Genomic DNA, 21,172 nt, shown 5'->3' with positions numbered 1-21,172 from the left:
TGCAGTACCACAGTGCATGATAGGAAATGAAGTTACAAACAGGAAGGATGCATTTGTGAACTTCAGTCCCTACATATTGGTATTAATATGGACCATGGGGAACCACGGGTCAACGCGTTAGTGAAACATAATTTTAGATGTTTATAGCACAAGACCATGTACATCATTGTGATTAAGAAGTGACAAAAATAATCATGAGTTGGGTAGATATTGTGAACGAAATTTATCAGATGGAAAGACTAACCTTCTCCCTTCGATTACAAATGAACAAATTTTCAAATCCATGGTCAAAGTGGATATTTTTTGTTTACACTTACCAAACACAATCTGTTGGAACCCTAAATGTACAAGAAATGACAATATAATGACAATGTATCTGGAATTGTCTTGTTTTTTGTGTAATTAATTAATTCTACTTTTCATATTTTTTTATTTTTTTATTTAGAGAGAGGAGGTCAAAGTCTCTTGGTCTTTCGTATGTGTTTTCTTTATGTAACAATGCATCCATTGTTCACTGTTCAATTGTTCTGTTTATTAACAAAAAAAAACAAGAAAAACTAAAATGTTGAGAATGGAAAGATTGGTCTGTGGTCACATACTTGTTATGTGACCACAATGTAATTTAAATGTATGTTGAATTTTTCTCAATATTTCTAAATAAAAAGCTGGAAAAAAAAAAAAAAAATCATGAGTATATGTATTCCTGTAGATATGTGTTTTACCCCAGCATTAAGGTTCTATGCTGAAAAAAATTGAAAATGACCCTTAAAAGTGCTTGAATTTGACCTTGAAAAATGTGTATGAAATGTGAACATATGAGAAGTGATGTGTTGCTGATAGTTGCTGATACATTTTGTCAGTTGTCATTGAACTCTCATTTTGAATATGGTGTGTTTTTTTTTTTTTTTCTTTGTCAGGTTTCTGGAGGTGTTTCTGCTCTACTGTCACTCTGCTGGACAGTGGTTTGCCATAGAGGAGTGCATCACCGGGGAGTTCAGGAAGTTCAACAACAACAACGGAGATGAGATCGTCCCCACCAACCTTCTGGAGGAAACCATGCTGGCCTTCAGCCACTGGACCTACGAGTACACACGGGGAGAGCTGCTGGTGCTCGACCTGCAGGGTAAAAACTTACACACACTCTCCACTGACACATCACTGTCCTGAAGCATTGATGATGCAGTACGGCACCGCTTTACCTGCAGTACACGACCTGTTTGTCACTATAGATGACGTTAGATGAATCATCCACCTGTGGTTTAAGTTCTGATCTGATACTGGTTTTTGTGTTTTCGTCGCCTCTGAAGGGGTCGGAGAGATTCTGACGGATCCATCTGTTATTAAGAGTGGGGAGAAGGGGTGAGTGCTTTTAGTTTTTTTTCACGTTCTAACAGGAGTCGCTCAGCTTTAAAGGATTCACTGTAGTCACTTATGACTGTGGACTGTAAACATAAAGTAATGAAGGGAAAATGAATCAGTCCTGTGTGGACTCAAATCATTTACTCATAAAAATGCACAAACATTCCCTGGTTCCAGTTTGTCACTTTAAACTGGGGATGTTATCCTTTAATACTTTGTGCGAAATCACAAACTGAGCATCTTTTTTATCTACTGATTTCCTGACAAATTAGAGAAGAAACAATTAAGAATTTAACTGAAGATCGAGTTTAGTTTTGACTTGTGTTTTATCTTTCACTGTTATTACATTACTCCCTTGTCACAATTATTTGAGCTAACTAATTATTTTTGCATAAAAACACTTGTGCACTACATTGCACAATGTGTATTTGAGTTTTTTCTATTAGCGGTTTGTATCTTTTTTTTAATCTATAATGTATTTTGAATATAGTATTTTTTATTATGCTTTTCCTTTTCTGTTTTCAATTCTGTTCTGCTGCAGTGAGCACCCTCCTAAAGGCTATTCTATTCTGTTCTGTTCTGTTCTATTCTGTTCTAATAGTTTTATGGTACAATGACTCAGACAACAAAATGCAGTGCAATGACTAAAGGTGCAAACAGTACTGAGTACAATAAGGATCACTGATTAAATATAACATGTATAAATCAGATATATATATATCTTTTCCTGCATAGACATAAATGTGCACATCTAAAACTAATAAAAAGCTGAATAAAATGTGAACCTCAGCAGCTCAAGTGTTGAGTGGTTTTGTTCTATAACCTGTGTGACTCCTTCAGGTCGTACGATATGATTTTCGGACCTGCCAACCTGGGCGACGATGCCATCAGGAACTTCCGCGCTAAACACCACTGCAACTCCTGCTGCCGCAAACTCAAACTCCCTGGTGAGGAATCAGTCGCAGTAAAAGAAACACACAATGCGCCCTTTAGACGGTGATAAAACTCAAAGCTTTAAACCCATATAATCTTTTTTGTTCCCGTTTTCTCTCGTCAGATCTGAAGAGAAACGAATACACCCCTGACAAGGTGACGTTCCCACAGGAAGACCCTCCAAACCCAGGGGGCGGGGTTAAAGAGTCACGCCAATCAATGAGGCTGATGTTGTGATCGCTTCAAGTGGGAGAATAATCAGAGGTCACATTGTTTTGATTGGTCAAAGCCAAGGAACAGAACGACTCATCCAGTCAACTGGAAGAATCACACACATCTGTGTTTCCATGGAAACCAGTGCATGCAGACTGCATACCATTACTGTTGGTCCCGCCAAGATGCTGTGTTCATACAATTTGACCATTTTAACCTTTATTTTTTAGAACATGAAATGGGGAAGAAGTTTTAAAAATATTTTGTATAAATTTATGAATATATATATATATATATATATGCATATATATGTATATGAACTGGATATCTATGGACAGGTACAATATCATTGCAGAGGGTTTATTATTTATTAAGAATGAAGACGTTTGAGAAATTGCCTTGTTTTAATGAAAAAGGACAAAAAAAAAGAACAAAAGTGCATTGTTCATCTGTTTTTGCAGCTTCAGAGTCAGTCGCTGCCACACCACCATTTGCCACCACATCACTTTTATAAATGTACAAAGACTTGTATCACAACTTTTTGTCTCTTAGTTAATGAGAAGATATACATGAATTTGAAAATCTTGTAAAATATGGGCAGATTGCAATGCAACTTTTACAGAACAATGTATGTCATTTTATTGTATTGAAAGTGTGTCCACCAAAATATTGCTGATAGTTTTTATTGTTACAAAGGTACTATTGCTATCTATCCATCTTTGTCATCAACTGTTGTATGAGCAAATTACAATCTAGTGTATCTTATAGATACTGTTATCCGGCATGAGCTGAACAGATGAAAATATTTTATTCAGGGGAACTAAAATAATAAGGGTATTACTGTATACATTTTGTACTGGATATCATTTTAAACAAATAAATGTCAAAAAGCTTGAGACATTGTCGTTCCTGTGTGTACACACAAAAAAACTGAAATGCTGACCTTAAATCAGTGAGCCTCCACTTTTTGTACTTTATTTTAAAGCAAAGTTATTTATTGTATCTAGCATATTATATTTAAACTGTAGGAATAACAGCAAATTTAACCAAAATGACTGAATTAACCCTCAGGGCCAGTTCGAATATTAGTCTAACTGTACTGCTAAGCACAAAAGTATGAATTTTAAAGACAAGCTCTAAAAAAAATAATATTCTACTTTTATTGAGGGTTGTTTTTTGTTTTGTTTTTTTAAATAGATTTTTACTGTTCAAATGCCAGGTTTTTGTCATGACGTACGGTGGCCCAGAGGTGCAACAGGCCAAAAAATTATCCACTAGACGAAAAAAATTATCTACTACAAGGAAAAAAAAGAGAACAGCCTAAAAAAATTATCCACTAGATGAAAAAAATTATCTACTACAAGAAAAAAAAGAGAACAGCCCAAAAAAATTATCCAGTGTAAGAAAAAAAAAAGAGAACAGCCTAAAAAAATTATCCACTAGATGAAAAAAATTATCTACTACAAGAAAAGAAAGAGAACAGCCTAAAAAAATTATCCACTATAAGAAAAAAAAGAGAACAGCCTAAAAAAAATTATCCACTACATGAAAAAAATTATCTACTACAAGAAAAAAAAAGAGAACAGCCTAAAAAAATTATCCACTAGATGAAAAAAATTATCTACTACAAGAAAAAAAAAGAGAACAGCCTAAAAAAATTATCCACTAGACGAAAAAAATTATCTACTACAAGGAAAAAAAAGAGAACAGCCTAAAAAAATTATCCACTAGATGAAAAAAATTATCTACTACAAGAAAAAAAAGAGAACAGCCCAAAAAAATTATCCAGTGTAAGAAAAAAAAAAGAGAACAGCCTAAAAAAATTATCCACTAGATGAAAAAAATTATCTACTACAAGAAAAGAAAGAGAACAGCCTAAAAAAATTATCCACTAGATGAAAAAAATTATCTACTTCAAGAAAAAAAGAGAACAGCCTAAAAAAATTATCCACTATAAGAAAAAAAAGAGAACAGCCTAAAAAAAATTATCCACTACATGAAAAAAATTATCTACTACAAGAAAAAAAAAGAGAACAGCCTAAAAAAATTATCCACTAGATGAAAAAAATTATCTACTACAAGAAAAAAAAGAGAACAGCCCAAAAAAATTATCCACTCTAAGAAAAAAAAGAGAACAGCCTAAAAAAATTATCCACTAGATGAAAAAAATTATCTACTACAAGAAAAAAAAAGAGAACAGCCTAAAAAAATTATCCACTAGATGAAAAAAATTATCTACTTCAAGAAAAAAAAGAGAACAGCCTAAAAAAATTATCCACTATAAGAAAAAAAAGAGAACAGCCTAAAAAAAATTATCCACTAGATGAAAAAAATTATCTACTACAAGAAAAAAAAAGAGAACAGCCCAAAAAAAATTATCCACTGTAAGAAAAAAAAAGAGAACAGCCTAAAATAAATTATCCAGTAGATGAAAAAAAAAATCCCCTATAAGAAAAAAAAGAGACCAGCCAAAAAAATTATCCACTAAAAGAAAAAAAAAGAGAACAGGCAAAAAAAATTATCTACTAGCCCAAAAAATTATTCACTATAAGAAAAAAAAACAGAACAGGTGAAAAAATGTATCTACTATGAGAAAAAAAAGAGAGCAGCCCAAAAAAATATCATCCACCTTTTCAATTACGGGGGCGCTGTTTACCCGAAAGGTGTCTTGCTTTAAAATTAAGGCCACCACAAAAAATAAAAGGATAGGCTGAAAAATTTTAAGGCTTTCGGCTAATGTGGCTAATGCTAAGGAAGTACCCCACCGGAAGTGGAGGTCGTGCGCTAAAAAATAAAGTTATTTTAAAATATAGATATTTCCATTAATATAGTTTGCAAAGCAGTTAAATGATTAAATACGGTTCCAGTGTCTGCTCAAGGTTCGGCATGGGCGTTAAATGGTTAAGGATAGGGTATGGTTGGGGTTAGTTTTCAGTGGTAAATGGCCCTTGTGTGTACTGTGTGAAGGTTCGTTGCTAAGCTAATGCTAACGCGAAAAGTTGACGGCAACTTTGTGTTATTTTATTTTGAGAGGAGGAGAAGAGGAGCTTCCTGTGGAGCTCCACTATCATGGCATCGCCCATTTGTTTGCAGGTAGACCTCTCCTCCTCAACTCAAACGGAGTGTCTTCACTAACACTAGATCAAGAAGGACATTTTGTGGAGATAAAGATGTGTGCCGTGGTACCGCAGTGCCTCGGCACCTGGCAACGAGCTGAGCTGTGGTACCGAGCCATGGTACGCGGTGCAGTGCTGGGGTACCTGGCACCGAGCCGTGGTACCGCGGCACGTCGCGGCACCAGCCGAGGTGCCACGGCACCTCGCGGCACCAGCCGAGGTGCCACGGCACCAAGTGTCGGTGCCGCAATATGCACTTGCTGTCTCTCAACAAATGGGCGATGCCATGATAGTGGAGCTCCACAGGAAGCTCCTCTTCTCAAAATAAAATAATTTTAGAACTTCTTGTAGCGAATATTCATCAAAAATGATATTGAATGTCAGGCAGTTGAACAATTCAACACCGTAATCACAAAATTGTTTACTCGCACTGGTAAGTCACAAAGTTGCCGTCAACTTTTCGCGTTAGCATTAGCTTAGCAACGAACCTTCACACAGTGCACACAAGGGCCATTTACCACTGAAAACTAACCCCAACCATACCCTAACCCTAACCTTAACCATTTAACGCCCATGCCTAACCTTGAGCAGACACTGGAACCGTATTTAATCATTTAACTGCTTTGCAAACTATATTAATGGAAATATCTATATTTTAAAATAACTTTATTTTTTAGCGCACGACCTCCACTTCCGGTGGGGTACTTCCTTAGCATTAGCCACATTAGCCGAAAGCCTTAAAATTTTTCAGCCTATCCTTGTATTTTTTGTGGTGGCCTTAATTTTAAAGCAAGGCACCTTTCGGGTAAACAGCGCCCCCGTAATTGAAAAGGTGGATGATGTTTTTTTTTTTCTTATAGTGGATATTTTTTGGGGCTGCTCTCTTTTTTTTCCTCATAGTAGATCATTTTTTTCACCTGTTCTGTTTTTTTTTTTTTCTTATAGTGAATAATTTTTTTGGCTAGTAGATAATTTTTTTTGCCTGTTCTCTTTTTTTTTCTTTTAGTGGATAATTTTTTTGGCTGGTCTCTTTTCTTTCTTATAGGGGATTTTTTTTTTTTTTTCATCTAGTGGATAATTTTTTTTGGGCTGTTCTCTTTTTTTTCTTATAGTGGATAATTTTTTTAGGCTGTTCTCTTTTTTTCTTGCAGTAGATAATTTTTTTGTCTAGTGGATAATTTTTTTAGGCTGTTGTCTTTTTTTTTTCCTTATAGTGGATAATTTTTTTGGGCTGTTTTTCTCTTTTTTTTTCTTGTAGTAGATAATTTTTTCATCTCGTGGATAATTTTTTTAGGCTGTTCTCTTTTTTTTTCTTGTAGTAGATAATTTTTCATCTCGTGGATAATTTTTTTAGGCTGTTCTTTTTTTTTTTCTTGTAGTAGATAATTTTTTTCATCTAGTGGATAATTTTTTTAGGCTGTTCTCTTTTTTTTTCTTGTAGTAGATAATTTTTTTCGTCTAGTGGATAATTTTTTGGCCTGTTGCACCCCTGGGCCACCGTAATGATGCCATCATGTTTTCATTTACTTTTTTGCATAATTATTTGTTGAGCAGTGTCAAATAATCCCACTCATACCGCTAAACACAAACATGTCCTTTTATCAGGTACTTCTTAAAAATTATACATTAATATTATATTTTACTCTCATTGAGTTAGTTAGTTTCACCTCCATCTGACCTAATTATTGATGTCAAACACTAATAAATTTTAATAGATTTTAACCCTTAAAATGCTAGGTTTTATTTGGTCATGATGGTACTATGTTTTGAGACAGAAAATGTGTCTTATTTTCAATATACTACATGCAAAGAATATGTTTTTGTGTTGATTTTTTACAGCCTGTTGTATGTCAGTGATTAACAACATTGATTTTTATGCATTATTATGTTTCCTACAGTCAAAATATTCAAACTGCTAATCCCCCCAAAAATGTACTCTTCATTTATACATCAATTTGAAGGGCTTTCAATGGGACATTTTTTATGCTTAGCAGTATGACTGTAAGATTTGTACACAGTGTGTTTTAGACAAATGTTATTATATCAAAACAGAGAAACCTGAAGAAAAAAGCAAAATATATCACACTGTCATTTGTCAAACTACATAGGCTTTATGGAGACTGAACGTCTAAATGGGTCATATTTGATGATGAAAAGCTGAATTATTTACACGTATTGATTAGATCAGTGGATCAAAAGTTATTAAATATTTTAGATCAGTAGATGTTCCTGGTTGCTGGCAGCTGCTTAGGTCTTTGAGGGTTAACTCTTATCTTAAATTTGGTCCAAAATGTCCCAATAAAGGTCTTTAAAAGTGTTAAATGTAAGTGTGTGATACCTGCAAAGTCAGCTTATTGTGATCTGGGTTGTATTTTTCCATTGGTTCAGTCTCACCTGATCATTTCTAATCTTTATTAGTTGACTTGTCCATAACATAAAAGTAGAACTGCAGCTGTAAATATAAAGTGGCATGTCAATAATTGTGTTTTATGCAGTTGGGGTACAATTACAAGGAATTCATGAAAACCGGATGGACCAGCTGTTCCTCCCACTGGGTGCGGTTCACCTGATAAAAGTCACATCATCATCCCATTGTTTCATTTGTCTCAGCTCAGCTTCAGAGTGAACGTTTCCAGCTCTGCTTCCACTGCACACTTCGAAAATCATCTGCAAACGATGGCTACAGTCTGCATTGAGTACTGGTAAGAGTCCTGTCAGCTTCTCCATTTTGTAACATATTCAGACTGTGACCTTTTATGTTTAGGAGACTTTAGGATAATTTGTGCTTTTTAATCCTTTATCGGGCAAGTGACTATTTTTGGTAATTTCCAAATACATTAGGTACCGTGAAGTAGTGCTACTAATGTAAAGAATAATGTTCAAAGGGATAATGTGTATGTGGACAGGTGTCTGGATCAGCACTTGTGTTGTAGTGTTCTAAAAGTGATGTTCTGATGTTCTGTAATACATGTTCCTTCCACTTTACATGTGCTTTCTTGTATTTTTTATATTTAATTCTTGGTTTTGTTTATACTCCGTCCCCCAAAGAGGAGGGAAGGGGTATTGTTTTTGGTTAGGTTTGTTTGTTTGTTTGATTTTTAACACTCTAGCAGCAAAACTATTGGTTGAATTCATACCAAATTTGGTTTATAGATTGCCAGTGATCCAGAATATATGTCATTACATTTTGAGGAAAGTAGGTCAAAGTTTCAATTTATTATGAATTTTTTAATCTTTTTTTTCCCCATTTACTTATAATGGGCAAAATTTCAAATGTCTCTAGCAGCAAAACTATTGGTTGAATTCATCCCAACTTGTACTTTATAGATTGCCAGTGACCCAGAATGGATCTCATTACATTTTGGAAACAGTAGATCAAAGTTCACATTTTTAATGAATTTTAAAATGTGCCCATTTACTTATAATGGTCGAAATATGCACAAGGGGCGGGGTTCGGTTGTGCCTGGCACCACTTGTTTATTTGTTTATCACTTACGGGTAAGGAATCAAATATAGTAACTTCACCGACCTTGATTTTCTACATAACAATAAAAAATGTGAAAAATTTCACAAAAGTAATAAAGTCTTGTTAGGTCCTCCCATAACACACTGAAGTTGAAATTTAGAATTTCAGAGTATTTCTATGAGTGCCCTATAAAGGGTTAAGCAGAGATAAGTTTAACTTTTTTTTTTTCTGTTTCGTGTTTCAGTGGAGGATGACAAACAGCATCATGCTTCCAGATAATAGCCAGGACCCTTCAGGAGGCTATTTCTGATGTGCAGATTCAGCGAAAAAACGGACCTCCAGGTAAGAACTCTTGGAATTATCCACAGGAAATTGAATGTAGTTGAACAAACAATAATTGTAGTTTACACATTTGAACATCCTCTATTTATTGTGAGATCACTGATTTTGTGCAAATTTATCTTTGTTTCCTCCACACATAGGCAGCTTTGAGGTGTACGTGAATAATGAGCTGGTCTTCTCCAAACTAAATTCTAGAAAATTGCCTAATCCTCATCAGGTCAGTGACATCTACTATATACTGTACATTTTTATGTTTTTTCTGTTTTTTTTTTGTTTTGTTTTTTCAAAACTGTCCGCCGGTATCAAAACATAGACTTACCTTAATACTCTTTGGCTCTAGATTTATCTAATAACATCATTACCATTATTTATAATTAATTCTACTCATTGAGGGTTGGACTCATCATAACATTTTTACATATCAAATATATATACATATATATAGTCGTGTTTGTGCATGTCATGGTTGTCGGTTCCTCCCATGAGACATGAGGAGGTGAGGCAGACTATTGTGGTTTGCATACCACACAACACCACACAGCTGAGGACATGTTGTAAACACCAGTGGAATGTAACTAAATACTTTTACACAATTCCTGTAGCACTGGACTATACTTAATGACATTTTATGCAACATGATACTTCTACTCCACTATATCTCAGACCAAATATTACACTTTTTACTCCATTACATTTGTCTCGTCATCCTGTCTTGTGAAAAGCTTGTGTTTGTATATGATTCTGAGTGTTAAACAACACTGAAATGAGCTGAACTTTAAATATCTACAACGTACACATTCATGCAACTAAAATGAATCCTTATCATACTCATCAACTGAAGGGATTATTTTACTGCAGACTTCATCATGCTTTACAACCACATTTTGTCTAAAACACATGAATCTACAATTTTTACATGTGGTGGTGTATTTGCACATGGTTAGGATTTGAATCTGAATATTTCCACCACAGAAAAAATGACAGAAAATGAAAAAAAACAAAACAATCCATACTAAAGGGGATGAGTTTGTATCTATGACTTGACATGAAGTCGGTGACAGAGGAAAAGTCACTTAACCCTTGTATGTTTTTTGGGTCAGTGGGACCCGTTTTCATTTTTTATAAAAGGAAAAATGATGAGTAATTTTTTTGGGGGGGGGAATTTTTCCTCTCATAATTTGATTATATTAGATTTTATTAAAAAAATAAATAAATAAATAAAAATGAGTAGCACTTTAATTCATAACTGTGATCTAGCAAAGGCAAAAGGTTATATGTAAAGTTTATATATAATTGGGATGAAGTAAACATCTGTTGAGTATTTTAACATAAAGTTGTTTGACTATGTTGACTTAAAAACCCACAAATGCAGCAGGACCACCACACCCACGAACACCGGCTAAATAACAATAATCTGAACACCACACAAGGATTAAAAAAGACAAAATATTTCACTCTTTTAGGCTGAAAAACAAAGGAAATTATCTGTTTATAATATTGTGTTTTTTTGTCTTTTATTTAACAGTTGTGCGAGGTTGTGAAGCAGAAGATCAAAGAGGGCCAAAAAAACCCAAACCCCAGCTATACTCACACTGCAAGAAAATAATGTCACAATATTTTATCTGGATAAAAAGATGATTGCAAACACTAAATTATGGCGATTTTTGGTATAGATTTCAAAGAAAAATTGGGTCTTGTTGTTAGGAAAGTGAATTAAGCGTCTTTCGATGTGAATACAGACATGAGAAGATGATGAGAGCAGCTCTGAGGAGTTCCCACTGATCTGCACTTCTGTTTATGAATGCATACGCTGAAAACAGGAGGTGTGTGCACGATGCTCATCCAGAAGCTTTTCAGCCTGTGGAGCCTGAGGGGCTGCGTTCATCACATCTGTGTGACCTCACATATTCCATTTGACACTGGTTGAAACTGTCTAAAAATGCAATAAAATGATTAGTGGTGAAAATATACATGAGAGTGTTTGCTTTGTTTGGCGTCCTGTGATTGTTTGTCCTCTGCTTCATCACATTTGACAAGTTTTTTTTTTTTTTTTACTATGATTAAACAGCAAATAGCGTCCATTTGTCCTCATGAAATGGATGTGATTGTACATTATGGCTGACTTTACCACAGGTTGGTATTTTAACCCATCAGGTAAACAGACAGGGGTCCTAGGGTCTGCTGGGGTTTGAACAGGAAACACATACACACATCATCACAAATATAGAGAAAATACTGTGTGTGTGTGTGAGTGACGGTGATGGTCAGGTTATTCATAATGCATTATAATGTCGGGTAAAGCTATTTGTGACCAGTTTATATGAGCACAGATCCACGGAATGATTTCAGGTATGACCAGAGTGTGTGTGTGTGTGTGTGTGTTGTTTTGTACACAGACGGCAGGAATGCTGACAGGATTCACATTAAACCACACACTGCTTTTTCTCAGGACCACAGACTGATAAAGGAACAGGCTGATCTGGCCCTTGTCTTTCATTTGGGTGGTACCAGGTGTTAACCCCACAAACGTAATAACTCCCACTAATGTAATAAACTTCAAACGTAATAAAAATGTGCAGCTTTTAACATAATAATCCAACAAATGTAATAACTTTCCCAAAAATGTAACAACAGTCACCTACCACAAACATAATACCTCATTTTCACAGTGTGCTCCTACCCTCTCCATTGTTATCATAATCATATCCAGACATGTTATTTACATGGGTCAGACACAAGCTTCTATTATAGTTAATAAGAATAAAAAATATCCAGTTCATACTGAAGCTTCTATAATAAAACCTTTACAACATTTTTGCCTGTTTTGTTCCTCCACTTGTATTTGTAATTAAACACCTATTAATCTGGAATTTGTACCATGTGGTGTAACTGCAACATTTGATCATTCTAAAACGGCAAGTATGCAAAGGACAAGAAAAAATGGGAAGAAAAAGAAAGATGAATGAATATTTATGCATGCATGCATTAAATGTATGTAATGTACTTTATTATGTTTGTGGGAAGTTATAACAATTTTGGAAACTGAAGATTTTTACTGTCTCACAAACACAATAAATCCCCACAAAAGTAATAATTATGTTTGTGGGAAATGAGGTATTATGTTTGTGGTAGGTAACTGTTATTACGTTTGTGGGATTATTACGTTAAAAGCTGTAAATTTTTATTTCCTTTGCGGTTTATTACATTTGTGGGTTTAACACTAGGTCATCAAAATCCATCGAATTGTTGATTGTATTGAAGGTTGATATCACACGTAATAAATAAACTAAAGCTACTTAAATATAGTGTTATGCACTATATAGGTTATTATGTTTTAATAACCTTTGTAGTACTTGACACATTAACAGTGTTTCTATTAAAATACTTCATTTGAAATGGATATCTAAGTCAATTTGAGAGAATCTACAATACTCATAATTCTGTTTTCATTAGTATGTAATTATGCATACCGCTGTAATGAGGCCTTTATATTTACATATGAAATGTGTTGTCTTCTATGAAGTCAGTTTTTTTTTTTTGTTTTTTCCCTTTGATATCAAGTGCATTACCAGGACCTTAAAATGTCTTAGTGTGGCCAATACAGCTAGTGCCCCCTTAAATAAAAAGCCCAGAACAGATCAAACTGGCTCTAATAAGTGTCTGTGTTTTCATTGGCTGAACTGTACTTTATTTATCTTGGCCTCCTATTGTATATAACTGGACATTGTATGGTATGTGCTGTAGCTATGTGGCTCTATTTGGAAAGGGAGTTTTAATCTCCATTATAAATTCACCTGGATCAAGAAAAAGAATTCATTTGGCTGCAATCTGCAAATTCACCACTAGAAATCACAAATGATCACACACTGAACCTTGTTTTTCTGAGCATGCTTCACTTGTGCTGGTACACAATGAGCATTTCATAATCAGAATAAAATATAATCTATTACACAGACTAAGTACGATATGTTCTGTATATTTAGTTTCTCTGTGCCTTTAACGTGAATGGTGCCAGTGGTATATAGTGACAGGCTTTAGTGAAAACCTCATGTACGTAACTTGAGCAGTGGGACGGTCAGAGGACAGAGGCAGACAGCAGGACATCTCTTATTTATGACAATATGTCTGCATATGAAAGCAGGGACAACCGGCTCACTGCCTCACGCGACGGACACCAACACCGCTGTGGTGTTTTTGCGAATATATAAAGATGTGAAGGTGATACGAGGTCAAGAATCACAAGCTCCATGATTGCATCACTTTTATTACAAAAACAGTGACAAATAAATAGAGCAAAAAAATGTAAAAATATAATGTTTAAAGAGATCTGTGGGGGAAATGCCATAGCAACATGTTTGTTCTAGATAGTAGTATGTCTTAAGTCAGATTGGTCCCTGTTTTGGTGAATTGATATGAGAAACATTTCACAACATATAGCACCGTTGTGCGGTCATCAGCAGCGGTGACCGTGTAAATCACAGACATTTCACATGAATGTAGGACAGACTTAAACAATGGATCAACTGAATCAGCTCTGGATCAGTTAGAAAAGGGCCACTGCTTACAGTTTCAATTCATATAAATATATTATATTAATTTATACATTGTACACTAGAATGGCTCTATAGCACATACACAACTCAGGTAAACACATGAAGTAAAGGCAGCTGACCGTTTTAAAACCAAGTCAAAACCAAAAGCTGGGGGAAAAAAAAAAAAAACTAAAATGAAGAGGGTGTCGTTTTAGCTGCACAGCTGAAAATACAAACTTTAAAACCAAGGTGATTCTGTGCAGAAACCTGTGCTTTAGTAAATTAACCTGTCACAGATATGCAAACTCACATCACTTTCTCCTACGTTTCTGAAGGCATTGAGATCATTTTTTACAATCTTAAGGAGAAAGTGAGCAGAATGTCAGTATCAGTGTGTTTGGAATCGGCGTATGTGCAAACATTCAGTTGATTTGACTTGAGATTGCAACCCTGAATTCACAACAGATTAAGCTTGTTTTGCAGCATCGATGTAAGAAGTCATTATCTGAACGTCTACCTAATTGTGCCAAATGAAATGAGAACATGGACGGGGCATGTGTCGGGGATGTGGGATCCCGGCTAGCGCACCAGGAGGAAGGTGAGTCCAGCGAGGCCGACCCCAGCAGCAGCAAACAGAGCTTTCTTCATGGACGAGTCCTGACTCACTTTTCTGGCATGATGGGAGAACTTACAGAACCCCTCCTACAGGAACCAAAAAAAAAAAAAACAACAAACAAGACACACATTAAGCTGACAGTAAACGGCTCTGTTTTAATAGATCATAAAAACAGTACTGATTAAATTCTGTGTTTCACTTTGGCTTGGCAAGTGTTACGTAATTAGTTTCATTTTTACTTTGAGCGATTAAGTACTTTCCCTTTTGATTTTTTGGTGTTAGTTTTTCTAATATGACAAAAGACTTAGTTTAAAGATGCACAATAAAAGAATACATGACATCAATGCATTACGTATTTTAAAAAAACGGCCCACTTTGTATTTATAGCATTCTTGTAAATCATAAAAATAACTTTAGTAAGTGTGAAGAGCCAGACACATACTAACATTTACCCAAGGCTGACACCAAGATTAACACAACTATGAAAGTTCAAGGTTTTTCACAGTAAATTTACACCATTTTTGTAACAGGATTCAACAGGTTAAACCTCTGAGTGCTAAATACTCTCCATCAGACCACTGAGATGCATTCAGTTGCATATATCCACCCCTGCAGCAGCTTTGTTTCTGTGTTTTCAGACTGAAGCCACAGATTCACCCAGTGAGTGCACCTGCTCTCCCTCCAGGTGTTTTCTACTTAACTGCTGCTTGTTTTTCAAGTCGCGCTGTTAACTTTCAATGCGGCTAATGCCTCATTCAGTGCACTGAAGCTTGGACTGTTACTAAAGTCCATCTGGCAGAGCTGGTTACGTGTCTGTTGAAACCAGCTGCCAGCTGAAGAAAGGAGGGGTGTGTATGTTTATGTGGGTGTTTGGGAGGGGGCCCGGGCAAACCCATTCACAAAAGCAGACATTCAGGCTCAAACTGTTGTGTTCATTTTGGTGAGACTCATGGGTTTCTTCATAACTATCCCTGTGAGTTGTTCCAGTAAATAAGCCACACTAGGCAGGTTTTAGATTATATTTGTCCTTTAAATGTCTGAGTCAGCAAACTTACAATGCAATACTGTCTGACAGCATTGTCTGTGTTTAGCCATAACAAAAAACTAATGACCCAAACTGACGCTGATGGTTGCCATGACCCTGGTTCTTTTCAAGCAGTCATTCCTCAGATTCTTGCCTACTGCTACTCTACAATCCATATAATCACAGCAGCCACATGTACGAATGCTCTCCCATCGGAAAAGAGTACAATCTGAGAGCCGCATCTAAACTAAGCACTGGCAGCGCTTTAAGCCACGTTTACGCTTTGATCTGAATAAATACTCAAGCAGGAAGCGAACACGATCCTATCAAACTAGGTGGTTTCCGATTCTGTCACTTTCACTTTGTGTCTTAGTGGGATTTTTTTTCTGTGCTCGAGATACAATCAGAAAACCTTATCTACAAGTGTCTCTGTTTTCAAGTTGATTGAGTCAGTAGCGCCTGCATGATGAATGAGTCTGTTTGTTGTTGCATTGCGTTGACACCTACCCAGCCATCATTCTCCAGCAGCCAGTCTTTCTTCTCCTCTCCCAGGTAATCAGCTATGGTTTCTGCCAATCCCCTGTAATTTCCAGGCACCTGTTGAGGGTCCAGCCCCGGTTTCGTGCCCTTCTGCTCCATCAGCTGTCTGGCCAGCACCCCAGTAAAGGTGAAAAGGGACACAACCCTTCCCCAGTTTAAGTGTCCATCGCCCACCAGCTCCTCCATCACCTTCCTGAGGCTGGAACAGGGTTCCGGCCCACACTGCCTCAGGAAGGTCTGAGCGAGGGAGAGGAACCGAGCCTGGTGCTGCCTCTCCACGTCCTGGGCCAGGAGCCTCATGGCAGCAGCTGACTCGCTGGGAGGTGGAGGGGCCGCCTGTGGGCCTGTGCAGCACAGGGCCATGTAGTCCTCTGCCATAGCCAGGGTCTCTTTCCACAGCCCACAGGACATTTTCTGCCACCAAAGAAAGAAGACATCACTTAACCCTTAGGGATCCCTCAGGCCATTTTTGTCATTTTTTTCCTTCTTTGATATGGTGATCATTATGTCTGTGACAGCTTATGGCATGAATTTCTGCGAGAATGTTTCTTTTGACTTTTTTCATTTATTTTTTTTAAAAATCTACTCTTTCAGATCTATTACACAGACACTTTTTACTCCCTCTGAGGATGCCAGGCCACAATGTGCATGCAAAAAAAACTACTATAAAATCATTACATATTCCACTTCAACTCCAATAAAACTACAAAATATTCAATAATATTGAGGATTTTAAGCCAGTTTGAGTACATGATGTCACTTGTTTTAATAAAAAAAACAGTACAAAATTTGATATAATTTCCATATGACACAAAGTGGAAGGATGTGGCATTTTACATCAGTCTTGGTCCCATCAAAGATTAGCATAACACTCATTTCATTGCATTAGTGGTTTCTGTTCAGAGCAAAACCCCCTCACTGGAAAAAATGCCTAAATTACTCACATTGAAACCAGATTTTTAAAAATCTTACACAAACAACACTAATGTAATGAAATCAGTGTGGTTGCTACTTACTGACATACACCCCCACCTTTTCTCACCACTATTCATTACGTAGTCTCATTTTTTGTGTTTTGACATAAATAACAATGACATCACGTATTCAAACTAGCATTTAAAGGATTAAAATCATGAAAAGATTGGACGATTTTGGTAGTTTTGAGGAGAGCTAAAGTGAGATTTATGCAGAAAAATATTGATAAATGATGATTTTGTAGCAGGTTTTTGTACATGTTTGGCTTGATGGTAGTAAATGAGAAGAATAAGATAACATACATGCACAGGTATACATATGACAATGCACAGTGAAATGTGTTTTCGTATGTGCAGACAACACAGATATACAGAATAATAATAAAGTTTGTAAATTTCCCTATGGGATGAATAAAGTATCTATCTATCTATCTATCTATCTACGCAGAACAAAAAAGAAAGATAGAAATGTAAATGTATATTTAGAGAAATGTAAACTTAATGGTGTTGTATTAATGCATTTGGTATTCATGAACATTTTACATCAGCAGTCCAGTACAAGTGTATTATACAGCCTGAGATGAAAAGTTTATAGAATTTTTTTTTTTTTTTTAACAATATCACTGTTAATATTTCTTTGTTTTAATGTAGCAAACCGACTATACTACCGAACAACAAATATCTTAAGTAATTTAATTTATTGTTAATTTGGTAAAAACGGCTAAAATGAAGTGACTCCGTACCAGTGCAGATGTGACTGAAAACCAAACGGTAAGTTAGCTTCTATTTAAACACCGATAAAATGAGTACTGAATAACTTTATGGGTTTTTTATAAGCTTTAACTTTCCCCACACAAACTACCACGATTCTGAGCTCTACATTTGCCATTTTAGGTTTTATTTTTCCGACTAAAAATGTGCAAAACTCCGCCGTTAGGCTCAATGGTCCCGTTGCTACAAGCTAGCACCAACGGCACAAAAAGCAGCTGTTAACGTCAGAGAGGAGAACGGCTGATGCTAGCGGCTAAAAACGGCTAATTTAACGGCAAAAACGGGGCCGGTAGAATTAGCCGACATCATATTCCAGATGAAGGTTGACGTTAATCATCCGTTAGTAAAGGGGTTTAACCGGTGAACTTGTAGTTGAGTAGCTGGGGAAGTCGTTTCCTCTGTGCTAGCGATCTGTCACCAGCGCAATGGAGGACACAAAGGACCGAGCAGAGGCAGCTGGGGTGAGCCGCACGACGGGGACGCATCGACGCTTTCACCGGCGATAAACGCAGCGGTCCGACGCGGTTTACAACATGTAGAAGCCGGTGTGTGTAAAAACAGAAAGGTTCGGGTGTTTTTTTCGTGAGTAAATGAGACAAAAGCTTACCCTCCCAGCGATATCAGTCTGCTCTCTGCACATAAGGACGGCGGAAGGAGAACCTCGCTTCATTCACCGCTTCCCTTCAGCGGCTTGCATTTATTCTGGGGCTCCGCCTCCGGTTCCAACCATACAAAATCCCCGCAAAGTTTCCACGGCTCCACGCCAGCACCACCACGGAAACCTAATCAGAACAACAGCCCACTCTGAGTTAAGGATGTTAAGCGCATTGTAGTTAATCAGACACATGCAGGCCCAGTAGGATCTAAAGGAAAATAATAACAAAACAATTTATAAATATTGTCCACTCAGAACTTTTTCCTGTTTTGAGGTTAAAAAAAAATTAGTAAAGGTACGTTATGAAAATATTTACATCTGCAAACCATCCTTGAAAAATAAATAAATATTTTTTTAAGGGTAAAAAAAAAAAAAAAAAAAAAAAGTAAAGGTACATTAAGAATAATATTTACATCTGCAAACTATCCTTGAAAAATAAATAAATAAATGTTTTAGGGTAAAAAAGTAAAGGTACATTAAAAATAATATTTACATCTGCAAACTATCCTTGAAAAATAAATACATACATACATAGATAAATGTTTCAGGGTAAAAAAGTAAAGGTACATTAAGAATAATATTTACATCTGCAAACTATCCTTAAAAAATAAATAAATACGTACATAAATAAATGTTTTAGGGTAAAAAAAGTAAAGGTACGTTAAGAATAATATTTACATCTGCAAACTATCCTTGAAATATAAATAAATAAATAAATAAATGTTTTAGGGTAAAAAAGTAAAGGTACATTAAGAATAATATTTACATCTGCAAGCTAGCCTTGAAAAATAAATAAGTAAGTAAGTAAATAAATAAATTTTTGGGGGGGTAAAAAAAAGTAAAGGTACATTATGAAAATATTTACATCTGCAAACTATCCTTGAAAAATAAATAAATAATTTTTTTAGGGTAAAAAAAAAAGTAAAGGTACATTAAGAATAATATTTACATCTGCAAACTATCCTTGAAAAATAAATAAATACATTTTTTAGGGTGAGAAAACAAAAAAGTAAAGGTACATTAAGAATAATATTTACATCTGCAAATTATCCTTGAAAAATAAATAAATACATTTTTTAGGGTAAAAACAAAAAAAGTAAAGGTACATTAAGAATAATATTTACATCTGCAAACTATCCTTGAAAAATAAATCAATAAATAAATGTTATAGGGTAAAAAAGTAAAGGTACATTATGAAAATATTTACATCTGCAAACGATCCTTTAAAAAATTAATAAAAATAAATAATAATAATTGCAAATAAACTGAACAACTATGCACAACCTGAAATTTCTTTAGAAAAAAATAAGTGCAATTTTATTTATGCCTCAGCTTATCATTTAATATGAAGTAAATATAAAAACGAGCATCTACAACCAGTTTGATCTGTTGAATCAGTTTATCTGCAGATGATGGAACTACGGAGCCTCTGAATGTCCAAATGGATCATATCTGATAACTATGAAAAGTTCAGAATGTGCGATTTACCCTAATTTTCATAAGAAACAAAAAATTTTTTAACAGTATTATGTCTCAGCTTGTCATTGATACATGTGCATTAAATCTTGTTTCTTAAATTGTCTCTTAATACATTGTTCATATTTGCTCAGGTTAATCACATTTTTTTGGTAAAAGGATAGTTTGTAAAATGTACAAATTTTTATATAATCTTACTTTTTTTTTTTTTTACACTAAAACAATATTACATTATTTATACATTTTTATGACAGTATTTTACTGTCCAACCTACTTGGGATCACATTGGGCTGTATGTGACCCCTGAACTAAATTGAGTTTGACACACTAGATTGTTAATATCTTCAGTGTAATTTTTGCATTCATCCCATGGACCGGATCGGACCCTTTGGTGGGTCAGTTTTGGCCCATGAGCCATATGTTTGACACCCCCACTCTAGTGCTGGAGCCACTATGTCTATTATCAATGTCACATCACTAAAGCTGGAACTGTAGTACCTTTAAAGACCAGAAGTATTCCTGTGGTGAATTCAGAATGAGTTTTTCTTTACATATATAATACTGTTATCCTCTGCATTTTGTAACTTTTATTGGAAATCCACTATTTTCCAGTTATTTTATCCAATGTAGCACCTCTGACTTAATTCTTCTTTTTAGCGACCAAAATTACTTCAGTGCTTTTATTTTGGGAGCATTGTGCCACCACTGATTTTGTGTAGAAATTCTGTATAATATAACATCATGTCCTTCAACATGACCTTTTGGCATTGTGTTCCTGGGGACAATGTTTTTAATATTATTTCATAATCACAGTATCTTATTTATAAGTTATTACTGGTCTACAAAGTATGCTTAATGTTCCATACAAATGGCAAAAGCAGTGACTGGTTACTGTTTTGTAGATAAATGATGAAGTGTTATTACATACATACATTCACTGTTGAAGGGGGGGTGGGTAACATGACAGATTCATGTGAGGGATTTAGGACTGTTTAAAACTGACAAAGTCTTTTTCCTGTTTTTTTATTGTCTCCACAAAATTTTTGTCCTGTTTTTTTTCCCTGCTAAATTTTTTTCCTGTTTTTTTCCCATCAAAGTTTTTCCATTTTTTTTTCCACTAATTTTTTTTTCCTGTTTTATTCCCCCACTATTTTT

At 35.3% G+C, this 21,172-nt stretch overlaps 2 protein-coding genes and 1 long non-coding RNA gene across 4 annotated transcripts in view; 2 read left to right on the top strand and 1 right to left on the bottom strand.

Annotated features, from left to right (window-relative positions):
* The window catches only part of trpm7 (transient receptor potential cation channel, subfamily M, member 7), a 54,556-nt gene extending 51,155 nt beyond the window's left edge, over window positions 1-3,401 (top strand). For both annotated transcript variants that reach the window (XM_030163529.1, XM_030163520.1), the window contains exons 37-40: window positions 918-1,123; window positions 1,308-1,359; window positions 2,200-2,306; window positions 2,417-3,401. In XM_030163529.1, coding sequence (XP_030019389.1) covers window positions 918-1,123; window positions 1,308-1,359; window positions 2,200-2,306; window positions 2,417-2,529 — 478 coding nt within the window. In that variant the 3' untranslated portion in view covers window positions 2,530-3,401. The remainder of the gene's footprint in view (window positions 1-917; window positions 1,124-1,307; window positions 1,360-2,199; window positions 2,307-2,416) is intronic.
* Window positions 3,402-8,176: 4,775 nt separating this feature from the next.
* On the top strand, window positions 8,177-10,990 carry LOC115415978 (uncharacterized). Its single transcript, XR_003934894.1, has 4 exons — window positions 8,177-8,323; window positions 9,332-9,429; window positions 9,570-9,646; window positions 10,955-10,990. It is a non-coding gene; the product is annotated as an uncharacterized LOC115415978 (long non-coding RNA).
* Window positions 10,991-13,675: 2,685 nt separating this feature from the next.
* bcl2l10 (BCL2 like 10) lies at window positions 13,676-18,610 on the bottom strand. The gene is made up of 3 exons (XM_030162990.1): window positions 18,494-18,610; window positions 16,109-16,555; window positions 13,676-14,663 (listed from the first exon to the last, which is right to left on the bottom strand). The coding sequence occupies exons 1-3, from the start codon at window positions 18,554-18,556 to the stop codon at window positions 14,541-14,543; spliced, it is 633 nt and encodes a 210-aa protein (XP_030018850.1). The 5' UTR covers window positions 18,557-18,610; the 3' UTR covers window positions 13,676-14,540.
* Window positions 18,611-21,172: the final 2,562 nt, after the last annotated feature.

The sequence above is a fragment of the Sphaeramia orbicularis genome, chromosome 3 (genome assembly GCF_902148855.1).
Source record: "Sphaeramia orbicularis chromosome 3, fSphaOr1.1, whole genome shotgun sequence".
Classification (NCBI taxonomy): domain Eukaryota; kingdom Metazoa; phylum Chordata; class Actinopteri; order Kurtiformes; family Apogonidae; genus Sphaeramia; species Sphaeramia orbicularis.
This window is presented reverse-complemented; position numbering and strand designations above follow the sequence as displayed.